The sequence below is a fragment of the Lissotriton helveticus genome, chromosome 6 (assembly GCF_964261635.1).
Source record: "Lissotriton helveticus chromosome 6, aLisHel1.1, whole genome shotgun sequence".
In the NCBI taxonomy this organism is placed as follows: domain Eukaryota; kingdom Metazoa; phylum Chordata; class Amphibia; order Caudata; family Salamandridae; genus Lissotriton; species Lissotriton helveticus.
The window spans coordinates 41,958,708-41,985,253 of NC_136067.1; the positions used below are offsets into that span (position 1 = coordinate 41,958,708).

The 26,546-nt window shown below is 46.0% G+C and overlaps 1 protein-coding gene across 1 annotated transcript in view; it reads right to left on the reverse strand.

Moving 5' to 3' along the window:
* Positions 1 to 412: 412 nt before the first annotated feature.
* Positions 413 to 26,546, reverse strand: part of GLP1R (glucagon like peptide 1 receptor) — a 730,702-nt gene continuing 704,568 nt past the window's right edge. Inside the window, exon 9 of the mRNA XM_078647341.1 lies at positions 413 to 505. Coding sequence (XP_078503467.1) covers positions 413 to 505 — 93 coding nt within the window. The remainder of the gene's footprint in view (positions 506 to 26,546) is intronic.

Sequence of the window (26,546 nt, forward strand, 5' to 3'; positions counted from 1 at the left end):
AGCTCCCCTCCTCTCGACTACAGATATGTTTATATGTAAATGGCAAAGGAACTCCTCTGACCGAGCAAGATAAGGGAAAACTCCCAAGACGAGAGAGACCATTGGGCAGTGACGGTACAAAAAAAGCTTCAGAGGCAGAAACCAAATTTTCCATATACATAAAATTTTCGCAATATGAGGATAAAAAAAGAAAAAAAAAATAGTTTAATTTACTATCCAACACCTTCCCTACTATCCACGGGGACTGGAGTTGGAATAGTAAATTAAACTATTCACTATCCAGCGCCCCCCAACGCAAGTCAATGTAACGACTTGCGTTGAAAAACCTGCGTTGTAAAAGCATGCGTGGTAAAAGCATGCGTTGTAACAACTTACATCCGTGGGTGCACCATCACATCAAGCCACCTCTCACTCACCTACATTTTGTGTCCGTCTTGCACATGAGGTTGGCTTGCAGCTTGGAGACGATGATGCAGAGAACTCTGATGAAGATCAGAAAATTTAGCTAAAGGAAGACACAGAAGTACAGATTATCCTGTGTTGTGCAAAGTTTATTACAATGTACGCAGGTAAGCAATGCACATCTGTAACTAAAACATCTAGTCTGAAAAACAGGAGTTAAGTACCTATAGAAGTTTACTCTGTTGTACAGTTACACGACTTTACATTACTACAACTATTTCTCAACAGACATTTCATTTACAAATCAATAATCTCATGTACCCATTTCATTCAAAATTAGACTACAATATTTAAATTATTTACATCTAAAAAACACATTATTTTGAAACACTAAATAGTAAATATATACACCTATCTTAATGATCACAAACACTGGTTACACCTTTCAAATATTTCAACATTCTCTCTCACAATACTGAAAATCCAATCCCCTGCAAGGTAATATGGGTGCCCAGAGCGTCATTTACAAACACAAAGAATACTTTGTCGTGTGGCAAGTTCTTATAGGATACCACAATAACGGGGGCAGGGAACCTATTAAACCTACAATTCAGATACATGTTCCGGTCCTCTATTGTAGACAAATCTGTTAAATAGAAGATGATCCTCCTTCCAGTACAAACACTTATCTGTCAACAAGATGGCCTCTGCGCATGCTCAGTCTTACAGGGGACTGAATCAAGACCTGGGCACAAAGTTAAGGGAGGGCCTGGAATACATAGTAAGATGCAGGCTCTGAGGTGCCCACGTCAGTAACCTAGAGAATGGGATAAAGCTAACAACAGAGATGGGTAAGGTCACGGGAGCTGGGCCAACACGCCGCGTGTTCCGAAGGTGGCGTTCTGCCCCTTCAACGAACCACTGAACCTAGAACCCGTATATCTCTGATCGACTAAAGATGGCTCCTATATTGCTCTGGCACATGATCTGGGAATGAACAAATTAATTCTCAGTGATGCGCCTAAATAAGAACACGCGTTGCAAATCCCTTGGCTGAGATATGTCAAATCTGGATGTATGACGTTTCAACGCATGCTTTTACAACGCATGCCATTACGACGCAGGTTTTACAACGCAAGTCATTACAACGACTTGCGTTGGGGGGTGTTGGATAGTGAATAGTTTAATTTACTATTCCAACTCCATTCCCCGTGGATAGTAGGGAAGGTGTTGGATAGTAATTAAACTATATGCGAGGGGATCGGCCTACCAAATCCTTTTAAGAATCCTCAAGTCTGTGAAACGTTAGACAAGGATCAGTTGAAACAACGTGCCCAGAACAATTTCATGGGAAAGAGAAGGGTGGGCGAGGGTGCAAAATTGTCTGTAATCATGTACAACAGGCTAGCGGCACAGGAGGCCTTGAAACTATATCTGACCCTGGTATGCAACGACCAACAAAGTTTATTCTGACCTGATTCAGGGCAACTATGCTCCAGTTGATGGTAGGGTTCCCAAATAACTGTCACTCCCTGTCAGAGATAGCTGTATGCCCATGCGACACCGTGACATCCATAACCAATTTGCACATAGTATTTTTTTGTAAATTCTATGAAATTCCGAGGAAGAGATATATCTTACCTGCACTCAAAACACTTAAGGCAGTGCAGACCAGCACTTTTATTTTTAGAACGTTTACATGCCCCTTATGTGTGCTGTGTTATGTCCTCTCACTTATGGCAGGTATTAAAAATAAGGAAAAGTCTGCTGGGGGTCCTCCCATAAATAATGCAGACCACAGGTCCACCGTTGCACTTTAAATGAGTTATGTGTATGGATGAAATTGGTTTAATTGGTCACTTTCACGATATATTTTAACTCAATTATTTACATGGAGAGTCATGTTTTTAATATTTTAATGCTTTTTTAGTTGTGTTTGTATTGCACTTTTATGATACTGAAAAGTACTGAATAAAGTTATGATGATGATGAGGAGACAACGCACAAATCTAAACACAAAGATCCCCACACTCCAGATAAGAGGTCTGTGACTACTCCATTGCATAACACCCTCTGTAGAGGAGACTGATCCATCTCAAAGGAAGGGCAGTGATCAGTGTGGTTTGACTAACACAACCAAGCTAAAATTACTGGTATACTGCTTATATCTTAACCCGTTCGCTGCTGCCGTCGGCTGTTGGACGTCGCGCGAGCTACCTCCCTGGTGCTGCGCACGTCCAACGGCCGCCGCGGCCGCACCCATTTCTTCGAACGTTCAGCACTGGCGCTGAACGTTCGAAGCAGCAAACGGGTTAATAAGACTACCCTCTTCTGATGAGTACTCTTACAAGGGTAAGGAGCTACTTGCTTTCTTGCTGTTTCAGGAGGGATTGGGTTGTATTTTAATAATTTACAAACTATAGCTATTTTACTGATACATATATTTGTTTTTCAGTTTCAGTGGAGGGCATTACATTTCTTCACTTAAATATTGAATGAAAAATCAAGAACAAAGGGATTTTAATGGATAATATTTAAGACCTGGGGTGACTCGATCAGTGGCGTAACGCAAAATGATGGGGGAGGAGGGGTGCTGCAAAATGTGATGAGCTGACTGAGTCTCCCATATCTCACAAATATTCATTCACTGAATTACTGGGGGGTATCTTGATGGGTTGGGGGCCCCCCATGGTGCCAGGGCTGCATGGCACTGCCTTATGCCCCTGCATTCGATGGCTTCTATATTATATGGGACAAATGTCTTTCTCGTTCCTAGGTGTTTGCTTGCGTTATAAGAAATATGTTTTTGGGAGGGGAAGGTAGGCTGTAACTTCATGGAATAAGAATGACAGGGATGTACGTTGTTTCAACGCATGCTTTTACTACGCATGCTTTTACAACACAGGTTTTTCAACGCAAGTCGTTACAACGACTTGCGTTGGGGGGCGCTGGATAGTGAATAGTTTAATTTACTATTCCAACTCCAGTCCCCGTGGATAGTAGGGAAGGTTTTGGATAGTAAATTAAAACTATTACCTATCCTAGAGCGCCCCCAGCGCAATTCGTTGTAATGACTTGCGTTGAAAAACCTGCATTGTAAAGGCACAGCGTTGTAAAAGTTGCGCCGTAAAGGATGTTTCCCGAATGACAGATCATGTCCAGGCCTCTTTATTGGGAAAAGTATATTTTCAATGTACTCATCATCTGATCGGATTTTGGATGTGATCCGCAAATAGTATTGTGGCTGATGCAAAGAAGAAAGATTTTGCCTTCTCTGTAAAGTTTGCCTTTCCAGAAATCGAGGCAGGGACGTCTAATCATGCAGATGGAAATTGTCCTTATGTATATAACTCACCATCAGCAATAAACAAAATACTACACAATTCCTTTTTTCCACAACAAGAACATTGCATTTGATATACAAGTTATAGTTTGCACGGCACGTGTGCAAGCTATGGTTTGCATATACAATAATGACTTGCACATTTTTGTGTTTTTGGGGTTTTAATACACAACCAGTGCTCTATTTTAACTGTGTTTTTAAATAAAATTCTGAGGATTTGTGAAAGGTCTTAAAATCAATCCTTACAATAGCTTCACTTTAAAATTGTTTATTTCTGTGAAAACACATATACAATATGTATACATGAAACTGGAGCAGCAATAGGTACCTCAGAGTTTCCATAGGAACAGCCTTTTTATTTAGCAAATAACTTTCAAACCATTTGATGAATGGTATTGAATTGAATGAATCATCAAAAACCTTCTGACTAATAAGTTCATCCACCTCGGCTCCTTCCTGAGAAGTTTCAGGGTGATCTGTCAGCAGGGGCCAAGGAAAAAGGAGGATCCTAAAACAATTCCCTATAGTAATTCCCATAGGAAATATTGGAAACAATACAGAAAAAAAACAGCTCAACAAAACTACACCACATTTGGCAGAAAATTAGAACTTTAATTAGAAAGCCTGCTTTTCATTAGTTGGTGTAAATCGATTCAGCCGTTTTTGAGAAGTGTGCATTTACAGAGGTGCTCGGACGTCAAGAATGGGTTAAAAATGTAAGTATATCAGGGCAGTGAATAACACAAACATAGATTGAGAAATATCATGTGACGTGAATATTGTATCAAAAATATTGTCACTATAAAAATACTGTGAAACAGAATATCAAAGGTAAGAATATCTTTTTTGTATATAATATTGTTTTAAGTATGTTGTTCTATTTGATATTGCTAGCTTTTATATAGTTGTAATAAGCAATGTTACCCCAAAACCGGTCCCTGGATGTTTGTTTCCAGTCCAGTGAAGACCTGGCTTGGCAGTTCGGGCTGGACTGTTCCCATTAGGCACAGGGTCAAGACTGATCTGCATAAAGTTGGGTCTGAACTGGGGTGGCAAAGTGAGCTAAACAATGATGATGGATTCAACCCAGATCTGTGACTTGGGGTGAGTGTCTGAAATGTTTTACTGCTCCGTCCATCATCTCTTTGTGTTTGCTTTGTTCGCCCTAAGTTGGCAGGGTATGCTCAGACATGGGTCCCTTGCTCACTTTGCCACTGGATTCAAGCTAGCCTGGCTGATGAGGGGTGTTACCCTGAACCCGGTCCCAGGATGCTTGTTTTCAATCCAGTGAAGACCTGGCTTGGCGGTTTGGGCTCGACTGCTCCCATGAGGCACAGGGTGAAGACTGATTTGCATGTAGCTAGGTCTGAACTGGGGTGGCAAAGTGAGCCAAAGAATGATGATGGGTTCAACCCAGATCTGTGACTGGGGGTGAGTATCTGAAAAGTTTCAGCGCTCTGTCCATCTTCTTTTTGTGTTTGCTATAATATCAATGCAACCTTTTTTTCAGTGAATTTCTAGATTTGTTCCGTTAACGACCATAACACTATACCTACCCATACCCAACCTCCAGTGGGAAAAACACGTTTGAGCCAGAAACATAACAAGTCCTGATTACGAGTTTGATGGACCGACTGTCGTACAGCAAAGGCAGCGGTACGATGAAGTCCACCGCAGCCGCGGTCTCCCGTCCAAGGTATTATTATGTTTACGATGGGCCAGCAGCGGTCTTTCTGACAGTAGTGAATGTTTTTTCAAATTCGTCGATCCATGCTTGTATATTTTGACTGCACAAGTATCGCATATACACATATGCATGACTCCTGTGAAAAAATACCTACTTTTGCTGAAGTTTGGACGGTATGAGCCAAGTAGAGTTACCTGGATTTAGACGCCCAAATGGTTGTTTTCTTTGGGGTCAAGATACTGCTGTGAAGGGGCGACCTGGAGAATGGGGACCACATTAGAGAATGAAGGGAAGAAAAGGAAATGCGCGAGTATGCGCCACTACACCTTAGATTCTGCCGACTCGAAGCAGGTGGTCCCACCGCCACAGTCAGTTTGTCGAAAAGCCAACTTGCAATTCAGACAGCAGTGAAGCTTCTCAGTACTGCCCTATGACAGCTGTTTTTCCCCAACCGCCACCTCTGATATTCAACAGAGGCGGCGTGATATGGCGGGCAGACTGCAAAGTTGGAGGCGGTGAATCCGATGCAATAGCGGCAGGCGGACTACCAAACTGATAATCAGCCCCTTGGATGTTATCTGTGATTTCGTTCAGTGAATTTCATCCACAGAGCACGGCATTCAGGCGTGTGTGTGTTTGTATGTTGATTGTGCTTTTTTATTTTCTAATATTTTTTATGGTACTTGTATTTATGGGAAACATCCTTTACCACGAAACTTTTACAACGTGGTACCATTACCACGCAGGTTTTACAACGCAAGTCGTTACAACGACTTGCGCTGGAGGGCGCTGTAGGATAGGGAATAGTTTATTTTACTATCCAACTCCTTCCCTACTATCCACGTGGACTGGAGTTGGAATAGTAAATTAAAATATTCACTATCCAGCGCCCCCAACGCAAGTCGTTGTAACGACTTGCGTTGTAAAACCTGCGTGGTAACGGTACGCGTTGTAAAAGCACGCGTTGTACCGTCATACATCCGTATTTATAAGCTAAACGTTTTTGTTTTCATTTACCTCTTTTTAAGGACATGAAAACAGTGGTTAATTGCGGACTTGGTCAAACATTGATGGCAAGTGTCAAATAACCCATGTTTTCATTTTATTGTAACTTATCTTTGATTACCTATTGGCACAGCATGTCACCTTTGTTTTCCTTAACCTTGCATATTTGCACACTTGTTATTGTGGTAGTGTGTTCATTAAAGTGGGCATGACTCTGTTTTATTCTTCCAGAACAGAGTATCTTTTTGCATGTCCTGCAACAGGAGGCAAACACGGTCAGCGGTGGATGTGACTCCTCATTTGCCCAAAGAATGTCCCCTGGAAGACATTCTTTTTTTTCCTGCTCATGACTACTTGTGATTCAGGCGCTTGCTCATGCTAGTAGTTCCAAACGAGTATAAGCCAGAGAGTCCTCTCTGCTGCACTTGGTCACAAAATGTGCTTTCACTCTTTTTTCTCCCCTTGGGTGCCTCATCAATTTCCAGGTAAGTGACTCCCTGGTTTTCTGAGGCTTTAGAAGTTGAAGCTTTTTCAACAACATGTTTTCCTTCTTTTTGCCAATTGTGGAGGTTGTGTGCTTCAGCTCACTCCCTTTTCAATTAAGGTGCTGACTTTTCTGGAAGTAATCCTTCTTGTAGAAAAGGAGGTGGATGTGCTGATAATGGTGTGTTTTGCACAGAGTGAAACTCCAACTGATTATTAAGAAAGGATGGACTCCTTTTACCAGAAGCAATGGACTTGTTGTTTTCCTAAGGTGCAGAGAATGTAACCAATCTGATGCCTCTTTCCATTTTGTTTGTTCTTTCAGGATTGGTGGACGCTCCCTGCCTCCTCCATTAGGCACTGATATAGAGAATCTCTTCATAGGTCCATGACTATCCTGCGATCGCAGAGGCAGGTTTACCCTTCCGATTACCACAAATCCACTAACTGGCTCGGAGACCCCTGTACATTTTTTAATCAATGTCGTCAGTGGGAAAACAAATTTTCATCTATTGTTTAAGAGTAGCGATTAGTAAAGTACAAGTGAAACATCACAGCTTTAGTGGTACATTTCAAAGTTTTCATGTTTTAAGCTCTCTGCGATTCTTGGCACACTGGACCCACCCATGCCAATTTCTTAGGAGCCCAGGATCCATACAGGTTATTACAGAGGGTTGATTGGTCATGAGACGTGGATCCTTACGGGCGATTACAGAGGGTTAATTGGTCATGAGACGTGGATCCATACGGGCTATTACAGACGGTTAATTGGTCATGAGACGTGGATCCATACGGGCTATTACAGAGGGTTGATTGGTCATGAGACGTGGATCCATACGGGCTATTACAGAGGGTTGATTGGTCATGAGACGTGGATCCTTACGGGCTATTACAGAGGATTGATTGGTCATGAGACGTGGATCCATACGGGCTATTACAGAGGATTGATTGGTCATGAGACGTGGATCCATATGGGCTATTACAGAGGGTTGATTGGCCATGAGACGTGGATCCTTACGGGCTATTACAGAGGGTTGATTGGTCATGAGACGTGGATCCATACGGGCTATTACAGAGGATTGATTGGTCATGAGACGTGGATCCTTACGGGCTATTACAGAGGGTTGATTGGTCATGAGACGTGGATCCATACGGGCTATTACAGAGGATTGATTGGTCATGAGACGTGGATCCATACGGGCTATTACAGAGGGTTGATTGGTGATGAGAGGTTGATCCATACGGGCTATTACAGAGGGTTGATTGGTCATGAGACGTGGATCCTTACGGGCTATTACAGTGGGTTGATTGGTCATGAGACGTGGATCCATACGGGCTATTATAGAGGGTTGATTGGTCATGAGACGTGGATCCATACGGGTTATTACAGTGGGTTGATTGGTCATGAGACGTGGATCCTTACGGGCTATTACAGAGGGTTGATTGGTCATGAGACGTGGATCCATACGGGCTATTACAGAGGGTTGTTTGGTCATGAGACGTGGATCCATACAGGCTATTACAGAGGGTTGATTGGTCATGAGAGGTGGATCCATACGGGCTATTACAGAGGGTTGATTGGTCATGAGACGTGGATCCTTATGGGCTATTACAGAGGGTTGATTGGTCATGAGACGTGGATTCATACGGGCTATTACAGAGGGTTGATTGGTCATGAGACGTGGATTCATACGGGCTATTACAGAGGGTTGATTGGTCATGAGACGTGGATTCATACGGGCTATTACAGAGGGTTGATTGGTCATGAGACGTAGATCCATACGGGCTATTACAGAGGGTTGATTGGTCATGAGACGTGGATTCATACGGGCTATTACAGAGGGTTGATTGGTCATGAGACATGGATCCATACGGGCTATTACAGAGGGTTGATTGGTCATGAGATGTGGATCCTTACGGGCTATTACAGAGGGCTGATTGGTCATGAGATGTGGATCCTTACGGGCTATTACAGAGGGCTGATTGGTCATGAGATGTGGATCCTTACGGGCTATTTCAGAGGGCTGATTGGTCATGAGACGTGGATTCTTACGGGCTATTACAGAGGGTTGATTGGTCATGAGACGTGGATCCTTACGGGCTATTACAGAGGTTTGATTGGTCATGAGACGTGGATCCTTACGGGCTATTACAGATGGTTGATTGGTCACGAGACGTGGATCCATACGGGCTATTACAGAGGGTTGATTGGTCATGAGACGTGGATCCTTACGGGCTATTACAGAGGTTTCATTGGTTCATGAGACGTGGATCCTTACGGGCTATTACAGAGGGTTGATTGGTCATGCGACGTGGATCAATATGGGCTATTACAGAGGGTTGATTGGTCATGAGACGTGGATCCTTACGGGCTATTACAGAGGTTTGATTGGTTCATGAGACGTGGATCCTTACGGGCTATGACAGAGGGTTGATTAGTCATGAGACGTGGATCCATACGGGCTATTACAGAGGTTTGATTGGTCATGAGACGTGGATCCATACGGGCTATTACAGAGGGTTGATTGTTCATGAGATGTGGATCCTTACGGGCTATTACAGAGGTTTGATTGTCATGAGACGTGGATCCTTAAGGGCTATTACAGAGGGTTGATTGGTCATGAGACGTGGATCCATACGGGCTATTACAGAGGGTTGATTGGTCATGAGAGGTTGATCCATACGGGCTATTACAGAGGTTTGATTGGTCATGAGACGTGGATCCTTACGGGCTATTACAGAGGTTTGATTGGTCATGAGATGTGGATCCATACGGGCTATTACTGAGGGTTGATTGGTCATGAGACGTGGATCCTTAAGGGATATTACAGAGGGTTGATTGGTCATGAGATGTGGATCCTTACGGGCTATTACAGAGGGTTGATTGGTCATGAGACGTGGATCCTTAAGGGCTATTACAGAGGGTTGATTGGTCATGAGACGTGGATCCTTACGGGCTATTACAGAGGTTTGATTGGTCATGAGACGTGGATCCATACGGGCTATTACAGAGGGTTGATTGGTCATGAGACGTGGATCCTTACGGGCTATTACAGAGGGTTGATTGGTCATGAGACGTGGACCCTTACGGGCTATTACAGAGGGTTGATTGGTCATGAGACGTGGATCCATACGGGCTATTACAGAGGGTTGATTGGTAATGAGACGTGGATCCTTACGGGCTATTACAGAGTTTTGATTGGTTCATGAGACATGCATCCATACGGGCTATTACAGAGGGTTGATTGGTAATGAGACGTGGATCCTTACGGGCTATTACAGAGGGTTGATTGGCCATGAGACGTGGATCCATACGGGCTATTACAGAGGTTTGATTGGTTCATGAGACTGCATTGCTCCACTTTCAAATAGTTTTTGACTTTCTCGCATAGACCATTGCGAACCCCGACACAGAGCTCTGCAGCAAAAGAGACAGTATATTTTATGCCACGCCTTTCTGTTTTGAAGAAGCAAAGTTTTTTCAACTTTTCTGATGGCTTGAAATTTTGTAAACTAGTGATCCAAGGCTCCCATCTGAATCCATCGTCTGAAAACTTTCACCGTTCGACCGGGTGAAAAACAAATGCAGGCCAAATACGTGATGTGCATTTTGTGAAATCAATGGCTCAGTAGGGTTAGCTGAAGAAAATACAGCTTCAAAGTCTCAGTGATGCAGAACCATCCAAATGCTGGTCTTGAAGGGCAGTCCACTGCTGAAAAACAAAGAGGGGAGGACGCTGAAGAGGTCAGTAATCCCTCTGCAACCTCTATGAAAGCCATCAGAGGGGCAGGGAGCCATCAGTCCTTGTCACCAGTCTTTAGCGTTGCATTGTTTGCTGTCTATCAGGGTGTTCTGCTGCACTAAGCACAACTGAGATACACAGAATTATTGCAAAAAAGTTATTCATTTCTAATAGCACAATTTTAGGCTCTCTTTTTATATTTTTATTGAGAAAAACTTGTATTGTTAAACGGGGAAACATCCTTTACAACGAAACCGCTACAACGCGGTACCGTTACGACGCAGTTTTAACAATGAAAGTCATTACAACAACTTTCGCTGGAGGGCGCTCTAGGAGAGGGGATAGTTTAATTTACTATCCAACACCTTCCCTACTATCCACGGGGACTGGTGTTGAATAGTAAATTAAACTATTCACAATCAGCGCCCCCCAACGCAAGTCGTTGTAACGACTTGCGTTGTTAAAACGGAGTCGTAAAGGGACGCGTTGTAACGGTACGCGTTGTACCGTCATACATCCGTTAAACCAGATCTGTTTCCCTTTTTTCCCAAAATTAAAAATCACAAAAAATGTATGTCTATAAAAATGTGGTCGTTCTCGGAATCAACTTAGCTGGTATGAAAAAGAGATAAACATATGAGAATATATAGAATGTATGTTGTTTGTTTTCTATATCAGTGAATGTGAGTCAAACCCACCAAGGGGGTGGTGAGGCACTTTAAGGGATGGTCAAAAAAAGAAGCATTTCCTAATTTATCTTGCAAAGGAATCTTTGCTACAGAAAGAAATCTCGAACAGATTGCTAGCCAACTTAGTATGAAACTAAAACTTTAGTTCCCAAACCGCCGTTCCTTAGTTTCGTGTGAATCTGTTCAGTAATTTTCAACAAATTTGCATCATAGTTATGTGTCAGAGAGCTTCAAAGGGTTAAAAGTCAGAGATATCCGATTCTTAAGTCTCGAACCGATGTGTGCACACAGTGCCTGGACAGAGATTTAAAAAAATTAAAGTCTTTCAAGTTTTAGCTCCCGTTGTCAATTTTGAGCTTGTGGTACCAAAGTTTGGTCCACAAACCCTCATAATATGGTCCACAAACCCTTCTTCTTTGATTGAAGCCCCGTAATTTGAAGCTGATTAGCAAATTACCACATTTTGCTTCCCTTGGTTCTGTGCTTCCAGTTGACGAATTTGCATGAAACTCCATGAGCTAGATGTAGGTAATTGTAAATTCGAAAATACCGAATTTTACCGATTCGGTATTTTCAAATTGGTAATTGCTATGTAGATAAAAAATCGGTAAAAAATACCGAATTGTTAAGATTCGGTAATTACCGAATCGGTATTTCCGAATCTATAATTGCCAATTACCGAATCGGTAAATACCGATTTGGTAAAATAGTGAAAGAGTCAAGGGTGGCAGGGTGTCACTTTGAAACCCTGTTGCACCCCGGATTAGTGCTTGTGTGCACATGTGGCAGACATACATGCCCTAAGGGCATGTATGTCTGCCACATGGCACAGTTGAAAATGCATTGATTTGCATTTACCGAGGTATTCCTTATTTGCCACCAACTAATAGTTGGTGGTAAATAACGAATCCTTAACGCACATGAGCACTGTTTAAAGTGCTTCCTACATGTCATTTACCGATTCTGTAAATACCGAATTGGTAAATGATGATTCGGTAAATACCGAATCGGTAAATACCGATTCGGTATTTACCGAATCTGTAAATTGGCCCCCTACATAACAAAAGTCTATTACCGGTTGGTAACGGCCGAAATAATGGCCTTCCTACGTCTGGCCCCATATACTAAGGGTAGGCTAAACATACTTAGTTAGAGTCTGCTGAATTTCGTACGGGTGGGGGATATAGCACTCAAGATATTAGTAAATGAACACATTTTTGACAGGCCCCTCCCCCTTTAACTTGGCTGACTTTGTCAGATCTGCTTGAAGTTTCAGATTCCTGGGTTAGTCTTAACTTGCTAATTGTTGGACCTGGCCTCGTGGCGTGGTTCCCCCCGTTCCTCAGCACCCCATTAGCGTAGCCCTGCACCCAGAGTTCCCTGCACAGCACCCCATTAGCGTAGCCTGCACCCAGAGCTCCCTGGTTGTCCTGCCCCCTGTACGCCCAGACCCCGTAACCGACGACCAGTCCCGCTTGTCCCGTCCCACTCCCGGCTCCGAGCGCCTAGAACCTGCATGCCCCACAAGGCCCGGCAGCCATTTTCCCTTCCCGAGATCTCTGACTCCCTGGGCCTAGCGTGACCCCGGCCCCAGGGAAACCCAGACTCCAAAGGCGCGCCAGTCCCGGCTGGGGGGTAAAGGGCTCCCCGAGTGAGATAAGCCAGGGAGTTTCGATGGCACCTCCGGCCTCCCCTGAGAGACTGGTTTCTGTCACACCTTTGGCCTCCCCCTGTGGGCCAGTTTCAATTGCACCTCTGGCCTCCCCGAGTGCTGGCTCCAGACCCTGCTGGGCGTCTGGGAATTCCCGGGCGCATCTTCCAAGGATCAAAGAGCCAACCGCCGGACCTCCCCAACGACCAGCCCCAAGGCAGGAGACCTCCGCCTGTGAGGGTCCGGACATCAAAGGGCCGATGGACTATATCAAGGCCCGCCCAACAACTAGCGGGCAGTTGTATCTTCGACCTGAAAGCCCTGCTGATCTGATCGCGGCTGACCCTAAGAAGAACTCATCCTTGCATCGCTGAGCCCTGCTGACGCTGTTGCGGCTCCTTCTTCGCAACACGGAACTGAACCACCTGAGCCCTGCTGACGCTGTCGCGGCTCGTCCTCTCAGAGACCTCGGAGCCCTGCTGACGCTGTCGCGGCTCGAGCTTGAACTCGAAACCATCTGAGCCCTGCTGACGCTGTCGCGGCTCGACCTTGCAAAGACCTCAGAGCCCTGCTGACGCTGTCGCGGCTCTTCAAGAACTTCTCCGGATCGAGCCCTGCTGACCTCGTCGCGGCTCGAGGAGTACTCTGGTCCGGCTGGACCAACGACGCTACCATCACGACCTGAGCCGACCCGACGTGAGTGAAGCCGCCAGTACGACCATCATCTTCCGTATCCCCCGGCTCGAGGATTGAGAGCTGTGCGCAGGGTATGCCTCGTACTGGCCCAAAGGCAAAAGACTGTCCCGCTTCCCTCTTGCCGAATCCTCAAAGACTTTGTGATCCCTCGATCATTTGTACATAAGAGTGCTAATTCCCTTTTACTGCTTATAAAGAACTTGTTACTGAAATTCTACGGTGTGGTGTCCGTTCGTGAGTGTGGTGTGAGCTCAGTGTGTACGATCCTAGACTCGAAGTCCTCCCCGGTGGGGACCTCACGATAATACTCGGTAAGATCTGTGGGAGAGGTGGGTCCTGGGGTGGTCGGGTGAGCACAACCTGGCCCTCTGAGAGCGCCCCTTCTAACACTAATCCTCTGACAAATATTATGTTCATGCATTAATTTGTGTCAATGGTACTAGAAAATGTAAACATTTTGAGCCACCCTGTCTAACTCTGCCCCTCCTTGATGGATTTTCATGAAGATAAATATATGAAATGTAAGCTAAGCCTGGTAAGGGTCTGTCACATTTTGTCAAATCTGTGATCAGGCAGCAACGTTGTTAGAATATGCAAGGATGTTTGACCCACTCCCTTTAAATTTGCAACTCCTTGATTGATCTGCCTAACACTTGACAAACCAACAGAACCGTAAACATGCCAAACAGTTGCCACATTTGATGAGGATCATATGCAGAGGGAACTCGTGGATGTGGTATTAAATTAAAAGAAAATCACTGAAAAACCAAAGGTTCAAGTGAGTTATGGTAAGCTTCGGTTTTAGCACTTCAACGTATGTGTTTTAAAAATATCAAAAATTCACCTAAAAACACAGTTTAAGTGCCATCATGGTTACAAATTAAAACAGAAAACCACTGAAATGTGCAAGTTATGCTAGGAGCGCAATCCATAGCTCACACAATAGCCATGCAAACCATAACCCGCACACTACATGCAGTGCCTCTGACCTAACAATATCACACCAAAACATAACAACACAGAACAAAAGTAAAATATAATTACACAACAACAACATAGTATCAATTCAATAAATAATGCTACAGAGTTGTGTCTGTCAAGCTGGTGGGAGTAATGTGACATGTACCCTAATCTTTAAGATGATTTTATAACATTTGTAATTGCCCCTGTTTCATTAAAGGTGATAATCATAAGCATTGCATTTGGCATGCAAGTGATGGTTTGCATGCCAAGCCTCCTGCTCAGGCTATGAGAATGCCATTTGTTGCACAAATGCTGCAGGATTTTGACAGATCAGCCCTTGCACAAAAAGAGCCCTTATGTACCCCTATTGAGGCTTCCGCCTACATACTTTGCAAAGCGGAAGGAAGCTAGTTTCCGGTCCAGGGAAGGCATGGCTTGGCAGTTCGGGCTGGACTGTTCCCATGAGGCACAGGGTCAGACTGATTTGCATATAGCCATGTCTGAACTGGGGTGGCAGAGTGGGCTAAAGAACGGTGATGGATTAAACCCAGATCTTTTGACTGGGTGTGAGTGTTTGATTGGTTCAGATGCTCCGTCCATTACCACCCCCTTTTGTACCGCTTTTGGCCGCCATAAGTTGGCAGAGTATGCTCAGATGTGAGTCCCTTGCTTACTTTGCCACTGGATTCAAGCAAGCCGGGCTGACGACGGCTGCAATGCCAGAAACCGGTCCTAGGATGCTTGTTTCCGGTCCAGGGAAGACATGGCTTGGCAGTTCGGGCTGGACTGTTCCCATGAGGCACAGGGTCAGACTGATTTGCATATAGCCATGTCTGAACTGGGGTGGCAGAGTGGGCTAAAGAACGGTGATGGATTAAACCCAAATCTGTTGACTGGGTGTGAGTGTTTGATTGGTTCAGATGCTCCGTCCATCACCACCCCCTTTTGTACCGCTTTTGGCCGCCATAAGTGTGGCAGGGTATGCTCAGACATGGGTCCCTTTCTCGCATTGCCACTGGATTCAAGCAAGCCGGGCAGAAGACGGCTGAGATGCCAGGAACCGGTCCTCGGAAGCTTGTTTCCGGTCCAGGGAAGACATGGCTTTGGCAGTTCGGGCTGGACTGTTCTCATGAGGCACAGGGTCAGACTGATTTGCATATAGCCATGTCTGAACTGGGGTGGCAGAGTGGGCTAAAGAACGGTGATGGATTAAACCCAGATCTGTTGACTGGGTGTGAGTGTTTGATTGGTTCAGATGCTCCGTCCATCACTACCCCCTTTTGTACCACTTTGTTCGCCATAAGTTGGCATGGTATGCTCAGACATGGGTCCCTTTCTCGCATTGCCACTGGATTCAAGCAAGCCGGGCAGAAGACGGCTGAAATGCCAGAAACTGTTCCTCTGAAGCTTGTTTCTGGTCCAGGGAAGGCAAGGCTTGGCAGTTCGGGCTGGACTGTTCCCATGAGGCACAGGGTCAGACTGATTTGCATATGGCCATATCTGAACTGGGGTGGCAGAGTGGGCTAAAGAACGATGATGGATTAAACCCAGATCTGTTGACTGGGGGTGAGTGTTTGATTGGTTCAGTAGCTCCGTCCATCACCACCCCCTTTTGTACCTACATACTTTGCAAAGCTTCAGTCACAGCCTGTGGGATCATTTCTTTCAGAAAAGGCAGAGGTGGGGGAACCAATCCCCAGAGCCCCCTTTCAACACTGAGGCGCAAGAGAGTCAAGCAAGCCTCTATACAATAGTAGCTTTTGAAGCATTTTAAAGCTCCATGTAAGCAAATCAGGGACAAAAAAAATCACAGGTGTCCCAAAGCTAGCCACAAAGACTGCCACAAACGTTTTCATTTTCTATCAGTCTCTAAGGCAGTGAAACAGCATGTCACCAAATAGAACTAACTCCGTTTGCCTCCTGATCAAGAGAACAACTAATACTTGGGGAACATCCTTTTCAACACGGATGTTACCCCGCAGTGCTTTTACGACGCGTCCTTTACAACGCAAGTCGTAACCACGACTTGCGCTGGAGGGCGCTAAAGGATAACGAATAGTATATTTACTATTCCAACAACTTCCCTACTATCCATGGGGACTGGTGTTAGAATAGTAAATTATACTATTCACTATCCACGCCCTCCCAACGCAAGTCGTGGTTACGACTTGCGTTGTTAAAGACTCGTCGTAAAAGCACGCGTTGAAACGGTACGCGTTGTACCGTCATACATCCCTAATACTCATGTTCAAGGGAGGCAGGAAAGGGCGGAGCTTACTCCCTAGAGCTAGGGTGGAAGCTGGTAGTTTCCTGTGTTTGCTTGGACTGGTACAATATGTCTGTGTCTGAAGGCAGAAACCATATAAGGACTGGACATGGAAGATGGACGAGGAGGTAAGAAGAGATGGTGGTGAGGCCATTAGCATTATACCATATGGCAAATGCACATCCATATATGTATTTTATGCATGTTTCCCTTTTAATAAAAGAGGAGTTTTTTATGACTTTGAATGTGGTATATATTTAGTATATATGACATAATAGTACAAAAGTAGTAGCTGGGATAGGATATGAAAACTTTGGTATAATAGTGTTTGTGAAAAAGAATTCATGTGCAGGGTACTTGTTAATAACTAACATTTTGCAATTTTTGTTATCAAGAGAATTATATGCTTCATTTAATGAAAATGTTGTAAAAACAGTCAAATATAGACAACATATACGTATTTTGTTGCTTTTTAGGTTGAGCTTAGCGCAGCGCGCATGCGCTACACTAGGAGATGACCTTTTGGAAACGGTGTGCACTTTTCCTCCCACTCGTGCTTGTGGCGGCATCCACCTTGTGGGAGCGAGCAGCAGTGCACAGGGTGCATCTGTTTCCAATTAGTGCGGCCTGTCTCACCCTCCCTTGTTTTGATTGGGATTTGAAATCCAATAATCTAGTTCCAATGACTGCGCTCCAGTGCCCTCAGACAGATTGTTACTATTGCATCCAGAGCCGGGCCCTTACTCAGAGTGAGTGAGCCTTGGGCTAAAAAAAAAAAAAGAAAGAAAGTTGCCGCCCTTGTTGCAAAACTGGGTGAGAGTACTCTGCTTAATTCAGAGACTCTGTCCATCACCACCCCTTGTTGTAAATAATTTTGTCCACCCTAAGTGTGGAAGGGTATGCTCAGATGTGAGTCCCTTGCTCATTGCACCATCAGGATTCAAGCAAGCCGGGCCGAAGACGGCTGAAATGCCAGAAACCGGTCCCCGGAAGCTTGTTTCCTTCCCAGTGTAAGAATTGGCTTTTGTAGTCTGGTCTGCCCTGTTCCCATGATGCACTGGGCCAGGGACAGACTAATTTGCATACAGCCAGGTTCTGAAACTGGGATGGTGCAATGAGCTAAAAAACGGTGTTGGATCTAGCCCTGATCTCTTGACTGGGTGAGAGTACTCTGCTTAATTCAGAGACTCTGTCCATCACCACCCCTTGTTGTAAATAATTTTGTCCACCCTAAGTGTGGAAGGGTATGCTCAGATGTGAGTCCCTTGCTCATTGCACCATCAGGATTCAAGCAAGTCGGGCCGAAGACGGCTGAAATGCCAGAAACCGGTCCCCGGAAGCTTGTTTCCTTCCCAGTGTAAGAATTGGCTTTTGTAGTCTGGTCTGCCCTGTTCCCATGATGCACTGGGCCAGGGACAGACTAATTTGCATACAGCCAGGTTCTGAAACTGGGATGGTGCAATGAGCTAAAAAACGGTGTTGGATCTAGACCTGATCTCTTGACTGGGTGAGAGTACTCTGCTTAATTCAGAGACTCTGTCCATCACCACCCCTTGTTGTAAATAATTTTGTCCACCCTAAGTGTGGAAGGGTATGCTCAGATGTGAGTCCCTTGCTCATTGCACCATCAGGATTCAAGCAAGCCGGGCCGAAGACGGCTGAAATGCCAGAAACCGGTCCCCGGAAGCTTGTTTCCTTCCCAGTGTAAGAATTGGCTTTTGTAGTCTGGTCTGCCCTGTTCCCATGATGCACTGGGCCAGGGACAGACTAATTTGCATACAGCCAGGTTCTGAAACTGGGATGGTGCAATGAGCTAAAAAACGGTGTTGGATCTAGCCCTGATCTCTTGACTGGGTGAGAGTACTCTGCTTAATTCAGAGACTCTGTCCATCACCACCCCTTGTTGTAAATAATTGTGTCCACCCTAAGTGTGGAAGGGTATGCTCAGATGTGAGTCCCTTGCTCATTGCACCATCAGGATTCAAGCAAGCCGGGCCAAAGACGGCTGAAATGCCAGAAACCGGTCCCCGGAAGCTTGTTTCCTTCCCAGTGTAAGAATTGGCTTTTGTAGTCTGGTCTGCCCTGTTCCCATGATGCACTGGGCCAGGGACAGACTAATTTGCATACAGCCAGGTTCTGAAACTGGGATGGTGCAATGAGCTAAAAAACGGTGTTGGATCTAGCCCTGATCTCTTGACTGGGTGAGAGTACTCTGCTTAATTCAGAGACTCTGTCCATCACCACCCCTTGTTGTAAATAATTGTGTCCAACCTAAGTGTGGAAGGGTATGCTCAGATGTGAGTCCCTTGCTCATTGCACCATCAGGATTCAAGCAAGCCGGGCCGAAGACGGCTGAAATGCCAGAAACCGGTCCCCGGAAGCTTGTTTCCTTCCCAGTGTAAGAATTGGCTTTTGTAGTCTGGTCTGCCCTGTTCCCATGATGCACTGGGCCAGGGACAGACTAATTTGCATACAGCCAGGTTCTGAAACTGGGATGGTGCAATGAGCTAAAAAACGGTGTTGGATCTAGCCCTGATCTCTTGACTGGGTGAGAGTACTCTGCTTAATTCAGAGACTCTGTCCATCACCACCCCTTGTTGTAAATAATTTTGTCCACCCTAAGTGTGGAAGGGTATGCTCAGATGTGAGTCCCTTGCTCATTGCACCATCAGGATTCAAGCAAGCTGGGCCGAAGACGGCTGAAATGCCAGAAACCGGTCCCCGGAAGCTTGTTTCCTGCCCAGTGTAAGAATTGGCTTTTGTAGTCTGGTCTGCCCTGTTCCCATGATGCACTGGGCCAGGGACAGACTAATTTGCATACAGCCAGGTTCTGAAACTGGGATGGTGCAATGAGCTAAAAAACGGTGTTGGATCTAGCCCTGATCTCTTGACTGGGTGAGAGTACTCTGCTTAATTCAGAGACTCTGTCCATCACCACCCCTTGTTGTAAATAATTTTGTCCACCCTAAGTGTGGAAGGGTATGCTCAGATGTGAGTCCCTTGCTCATTGCACCATCAGGATTCAAGCAAGCCGGGCCAAAGACGGCTGAAATGCCAGAAACCGGTCCCCGGAAGCTTGTTTCCTTCCCAGTGTAAGAATTGGCTTTTGTAGTCTGGTCTGCCCTGTTCCCATGATGCACTGGGCCAGGGACAGACTAATTTGCATACAGCCAGGTTCTGAAACTGGGATGGTGCAATGAGCTAAAAAACGGTGTTGGATCTAGCCCTGATCTCTTGACTGGGTGAGAGTACTCTGCTTAATTCAGAGACTCTGTCCATCACCACCCCTTGTTGTAAATAATTGTGTCCACCCTAAGTGTGGAAGGGTATGCTCAGATGTGAGTCCCTTGCTCATTGCACCATCAGGATTCAAGCAAGCCGGGCCGAAGACGGCTGAAATGCCAGAAACCGGTCCCCGGAAGCTTGTTTCCTTCCCAGTGTAAGAATTGGCTTTTGTAGTCTGGTCTGCCCTGTTCCCATGATGCACTGGGCCAGGGACAGACTAATTTGCATACAGCCAGGTTCTGAAACTGGGATGGTGCAATGAGCTAAAAAACGGTGTTGGATCTAGCCCTGATCTCTTGACTGGGTGAGAGTACTCTGCTTAATTCAGAGACTCTGTCCATCACCACCCCTTGTTGTAAATAATTTTGTCCACCCTAAGTGTGGAAGGGTATGCTCAGATGTGAGTCCCTTGCTCATTGCACCATCAGGATTCAAGCAAGCCGGGCCGAAGACGGCTGAAATGCCAGAAACCGGTCCCCGGAAGCTTGTTTCCTTCCCAGTGTAAGAATTGGCTTTTGTAGTCTGGTCTGCCCTGTTCCCATGATGCACTGGGCCAGGGACAGACTAATTTGCATACAGCCAGGTTCTGAAACTGGGATGGTGCAATGAGCTAAAAAACGGTGTTGGATCTAGCCCTGATCTCTTGACTGGGTGAGAGTACTCTGCTTAATTCAGAGACTCTGTCCATCACCACCCCTTGTTGTAAATAATTGTGTCCACCCTAAGTGTGGAAGGGTATGCTCAGATGTGAGTCCCTTGCTCATTGCACCATCAGGATTCAAGCAAGCCGGGCCAAAGACGGCTGAAATGCCAGAAACCGGTCCCCGGAAGCTTGTTTCCTTCCCAGTGTAAGAATTGGCTTTTGTAGTCTGGTCTGCCCTGTTCCCATGATGCACTGGGCCAGGGACAGACTAATTTGCATACAGCCAGGTTGTGAAACTGGGATGGTGCAATGAGCTAAAAAACGGTGTTGGATCTAGCCCTGATCTCTTGACTGGGTGAGAGTACTCTGCTTAATTCAGAGACTCTGTCCATCACCACCCCTTGTTGTAAATAATTTTGTCCACCCTAAGTGTGGAAGGGTATGCTCAGATGTGAGTCCCTTGCTCATTGCACCATCAGGATTCAAGCAAGCCGGGCCGAAGACGGCTGAAATGCCAGAAACCGGTCCCCGGAAGCTTGTTTCCTGCCCAGTGTAAGAATTGGCTTTTGTAGTCTGGTCTGCCCTGTTCCCATGATGCACTGGGCCAGGGACAGACTAATTTGCATACAGCCAGGTTCTGAAACTGGGATGGTGCAATGAGCTAAAAAACGGTGTTGGATCTAGCCCTGATCTCTTGACTGGGTGAGGGTACTCTGCTTAATTCAGAGACTCTGTCCATCACCACCCCTTGTTGTAAATAATTTTGTCCACCCTAAGTGTGGAAGGGTATGCTCAGATGTGAGTCCCTTGCTCATTGCACCATCAGGATTCAAGCAAGCCGGGCCGAAGACGCCTGAAATGGCAGAAACCGGTCCCCGGAAGCTTGTTTCCTTCCCAGTGTAAGAATTGGCTTTTGTAGTCTGGTCTGCCCTGTTCCCATGATGCACTGGGCCAGGGACAGACTAATTTGCATACAGCCAGGTTCTGAAACTGGGATGGTGCAATGAGCTAAAAAACGGTGTTGGATCTAGCCCTGATCTCTTGACTGGGTGAGAGTACTCTGCTTAATTCAGAGACTCTGTCCATCACCACCCCTTGTTGTAAATTATTTTGTCCACCCTAAGCGTGGAAGGGTATACTCAGATGTGAGTCCCTTGCTCATTGCACCATCAGGATTCAAGCAAGCCGGGCCGAAGACGGCTGAAATGCCAGAAACCGGTCCCCGGAAGCTTGTTTCCTTCCCAGTGTAAGAATTGGCTTTTGTAGTCTGGTCTGCCCTGTTCCCATGATGCACTGGGCCAGGGACAGACTAATTTGCATACAGCCAGGTTCTGAAACTGGGATGGTGCAATGAGCTAAAAAACGGTGTTGGATCTAGCCCTGATCTCTTGACTGGGTGAGAGTACTCTGCTTAATTCAGAGACTCTGTCCATCACCACCCCTTGTTGTAAATAATTTTGTCCACCCTAAGCGTGGAAGGGTATGCTCAGATGTGAGTCCCTTGCTCATTGCACCATCAGGATTCAAGCAAGCCGGGCCGAAGACGGCTGAAATGGCAGAAACCGGTCCCCGGAAGCTTGTTTCCTTCCCAGTGTAAGAATTGGCTTTTGTAGTCTGGTCTGCCCTGTTCCCATGATGCACTGGGCCAGGGACAGACTAATTTGCATACAGCCAGGTTCTGAAACTGGGATGGTGCAATGAGCTAAAAAACGGTGTTGGATCTAGCCCTGATCTCTTGACTGGGTGAGAGTACTCTGCTTAATTCAGAGACTCTGTCCATCACCACCCCTTGTTGTAAATAATTTTGTCCACCCTAAGCGTGGAAGGGTATGCTCAGATGTGAGTCCCTTGCTCATTGCACCATCAGGATTCAAGCAAGCCGGGCCGAAGACGGCTGAAATGCCAGAAACCGGTCCCCGGAAGCTTGTTTCCTTCCCAGTGTAAGAATTGGCTTTTGTAGTCTGGTCTGCCCTGTTCCCATGATGCACTGGGCCAGGGACAGACTAATTTGCATACAGCCAGGTTCTGAAACTAGGATGGTGCAATGAGCTAAAAAACGGTGTTGGATCTAGCCCTGATCTCTTGACTGGGTGAGAGTACTCTGCTTAATTCAGAGACTCTGTCCATCACCACCCCTTGTTGTAAATAATTTTGTCCACCCTAAGCGTGGAAGGGTATGCTCAGATGTGAGTCCCTTGCTCATTGCACCATCAGGATTCAAGCAAGCCGGGCCGAAGACGGCTGAAATGCCAGAAACCGGTCCCCGGAAGCTTGTTTCCTTCCCAGTGTAAGAATTGGCTTTTGTAGTCTGGTCTGCCCTGTTCCCATGATGCACTGGGCCAGGGACAGACTAATTTGCATACAGCCAGGTTCTGAAACTGGGATGGTGCAATGAGCTAAAAAACGGTGTTGGATCTAGCCCTGATCTCTTGACTGGGTGAGAGTACTCTGCTTAATTCAGAGACTCTGTCCATCACCACCCCTTGTTGTAAATAATTTTGTCCACCCTAAGCGTGGAAGGGTATGCTCAGATGTGAGTCCCTTGCTCATTGCACCATCAGGATTCAAGCAAGCCGGGCCGAAGACGGCTGAAATGCCAGAAACCGGTCCCCGGAAGCTTGTTTCCTTCCCAGTGTAAGAATTGGCTTTTGTAGTCTGGTCTGCCCTGTTCCCATGATGCACTGGGCCAGGGACAGACTAATTTGCATACAGCCAGGTTCTGAAACTGGGATGGTGCAATGAGCTAAAAAACGGTGTTGGATCTAGCCCTGATCTCTTGACTGGGTGAGAGTACTCTGCTTAATTCAGAGACTCTGTCCATCACCACCCCTTGTTGTAAATAATTTTGTTGCAAAATTAGGCAAGGGGGAGCTTTGCACAGGTCCGTCACTGGCTACGCTGCCTGGTTTACATCAAATCAGTGACTTGCTTCCGATGACGAACATCTTCCACCTCCCCCCAACCCATCTAAATTGCCCACAACTTAGTTCCGGCAGGCTGGTGCCAAGTTGCTTTTAAAAGTCGAGCTTAGGCAGCGCATGCGCTGTCTCTCTAAGCTGTAGTCAGTCAAGAGGTCATCTTGATTGTGGCGGCGCCCACTTCGCTTCTGCTGATGATGATTGCGCCTCGGTTGTGTATGGTCCCACTATTGGTGTAGGCAGTGAATTGTTGTAGGAGGGGCCGCTTTGTAAGCAGATGCCCAATGACTGATAGCAGCAAAGCGAGTGGAATGTTTAATTTGTATATTTTATTCTTCTCTGAATCACCCTAAGACATTAACCTCTTCCACGCTCATTTTGAATTTAAATTTGAATTTAAAAACATTTATTAAGCGCGCTTATACCACGCGGTTTCATGGCGCTTTGCTCTGCTGAGCGTTCCACGGCAGGTAATGCACCTGTGACGAGCTGAGCTCGTCATGAGCACAGGAGCGCCGTGCCTCATGACAAGCTCAGCTCGTCATGAGCATGCGGGCACTGTGCGCGTCCCCTTCCCCCCCAGCACAGCAGGGGATTAACCCCCGCAGCGAAGGGGTTAACAGGAGCCTGGACTGCTTCTTTTCTCCATACAATAGAATTCGACTCCTCAGACATGCCCTGAAGCGGGGAAATGTAAAACCCACAGAGGAAGTCGAGTGACAATTGAATGCAAATGGCAGACCCAGGCTAGGACACCCGTAGGATGCTTCCTCCCTAACTTACACCAACCTGCACACGCACCTTTGCATTTCACAGCCTGGGAGAGGGGCTGCTGTCCAGGGGCGCTCGAGACTCGACCCCGAGGACACAGTGGTCTTTCTCACCAGCCACAAGACAATGTGCTCCTGGGACCTGGTGCTTTGCAGGCCATGATGCAAGCACACTGCCCCGGGGGAGGCACAGGGACCTCGCGGCACCTGCTAATGTTACACTCATGTCCACAGTGGTGCCCGAAGGCAAAGGAACTAAGACACGCAGAAATAATGATGCACCCAGGGTCACACAATAAGCGCTTCAGCGCCTCGTCAAGTGTTGTGTGTGCTATATAAATGCAATTACAATATAAGACAATTTAGCTATGCGTGAAATTTAGGTCTGTGATTTCTGGGTGTATACTGCATTATTTTCCCTTATGTGTGAAGTTCAATTCTATAAAACGTTCTCGCAAATTCGAAGTTTGTTCCATGCTAAAGATTCAATCTTAGATGAATTAATACTTGCATTGTTTGTTTTTATTTGTTGACTGAAAGGTGAGCTTCAATCGGGTGAACAGAGAGAACACTCTATTTGCACTTAACTGGCAGCACCACTACAGTAGACTTAGGGACCTAATGTTGTTTATATCCGTTCCTGTTTCATACACATAAGGCACGAAACCGTTCATAAACGGCAGTGAGCGGTAAATACTCTGCAGCCGAGTGAAGATATTCTACAACGAGCATTGGCATAGCCAATAGGTCTCGCCTTTGGGACCTTATAAGTATTTAATTATGCAGCACAATACCCTTGGTGCAACATCAACTGTTGCATGGCTAAACACTTATAATGTCCTAAAGGCGAGACCTATTGGCTTTGCCAATGCTTGTTTAACAAAGCCTCTGTGCCTACGTGTCTTTATCAAATGGCTGCAGGTGAGAAACATACACATCTGACCTTTTGGCGCACCTCTGAAGAAGCCTATGTGCAGGCAAGTATTCACTTTCTGAAAGTAATAAAAGGTAACTCCGACATGACAGCAAAGTAAAACAAATGAATACAGAAGGGTGATTAGTGAGTAACACAGTTTCTTTGGATCAGGCTGAGGCATTCATGCAGCTCCCACTTTCTAAACAAAACTGCAATAAATCAGTAATTACAGTGCTCATGAGCCAGAAAAGTAGGTACATCAGAAACCCCACTCTGGGCTTCAAATACAAGCTGCATGTCATGTTGCGTTGCATCTGCAGTCTGACATTAGGACTACTTGATGCTCCATCATCAAAACCAATGAAATGAATTCCTACTTGTATAGCGCACTTATACCCTGAGGCGTCTTGGCGCTGTATGCATTCCGCTGTGGAACCCTTCCTGGCTTATCCCTGTGAAGTGTCCACTCCTGGGCACCCCCAAGGTGAAGCCAGGCATCCTTAGCGTTGTGGGGGCCGTTGTGGAGATTAAGCAAGCTATTGCCCAGAGTTGCAGAGTGGGACCCATGATTGGAATAGGCACCGAGGCAAGAATTATCAGGTCCGGGGAAATTGAGCCCAAGACCCGCCGAGGCGGGAATTGAACCCTGGTCCTGGGCCAGACCTCTGCATCAGGGTCTGCCGCTCTAACCATTGAGCCACACTTCTCCACAATGGGGACACACGTGGCACAACCTAACCAACTCTAGAATGTCATGGCCTTGATGGGCAGCCCATCCAAGCATTGCAACCCAAGACAAGCACATGAACAGGCTTTTGGGGAAAACATGATTTCATGAGGCTCCAGACAGCAAAAGGTGTTTGCAGCCAGAACTAAGCCACATGTTTCTGTGATTTGAAATGGGAGGAGCCACTGGCAGAAGAAGGAACTCTACTCTCATTTTTTTCTGTGGATCTAATTGACCTCTTCTGTCTGCACCTGGGCTGCATTAATGATGATAACAGCAGAGTGAATCATTGCTCTTAACTTGTGAGTGTTTAATTGTGTGTGCTTCCGCCTTCATTCTCCCATCTGGCTCCTTCACTC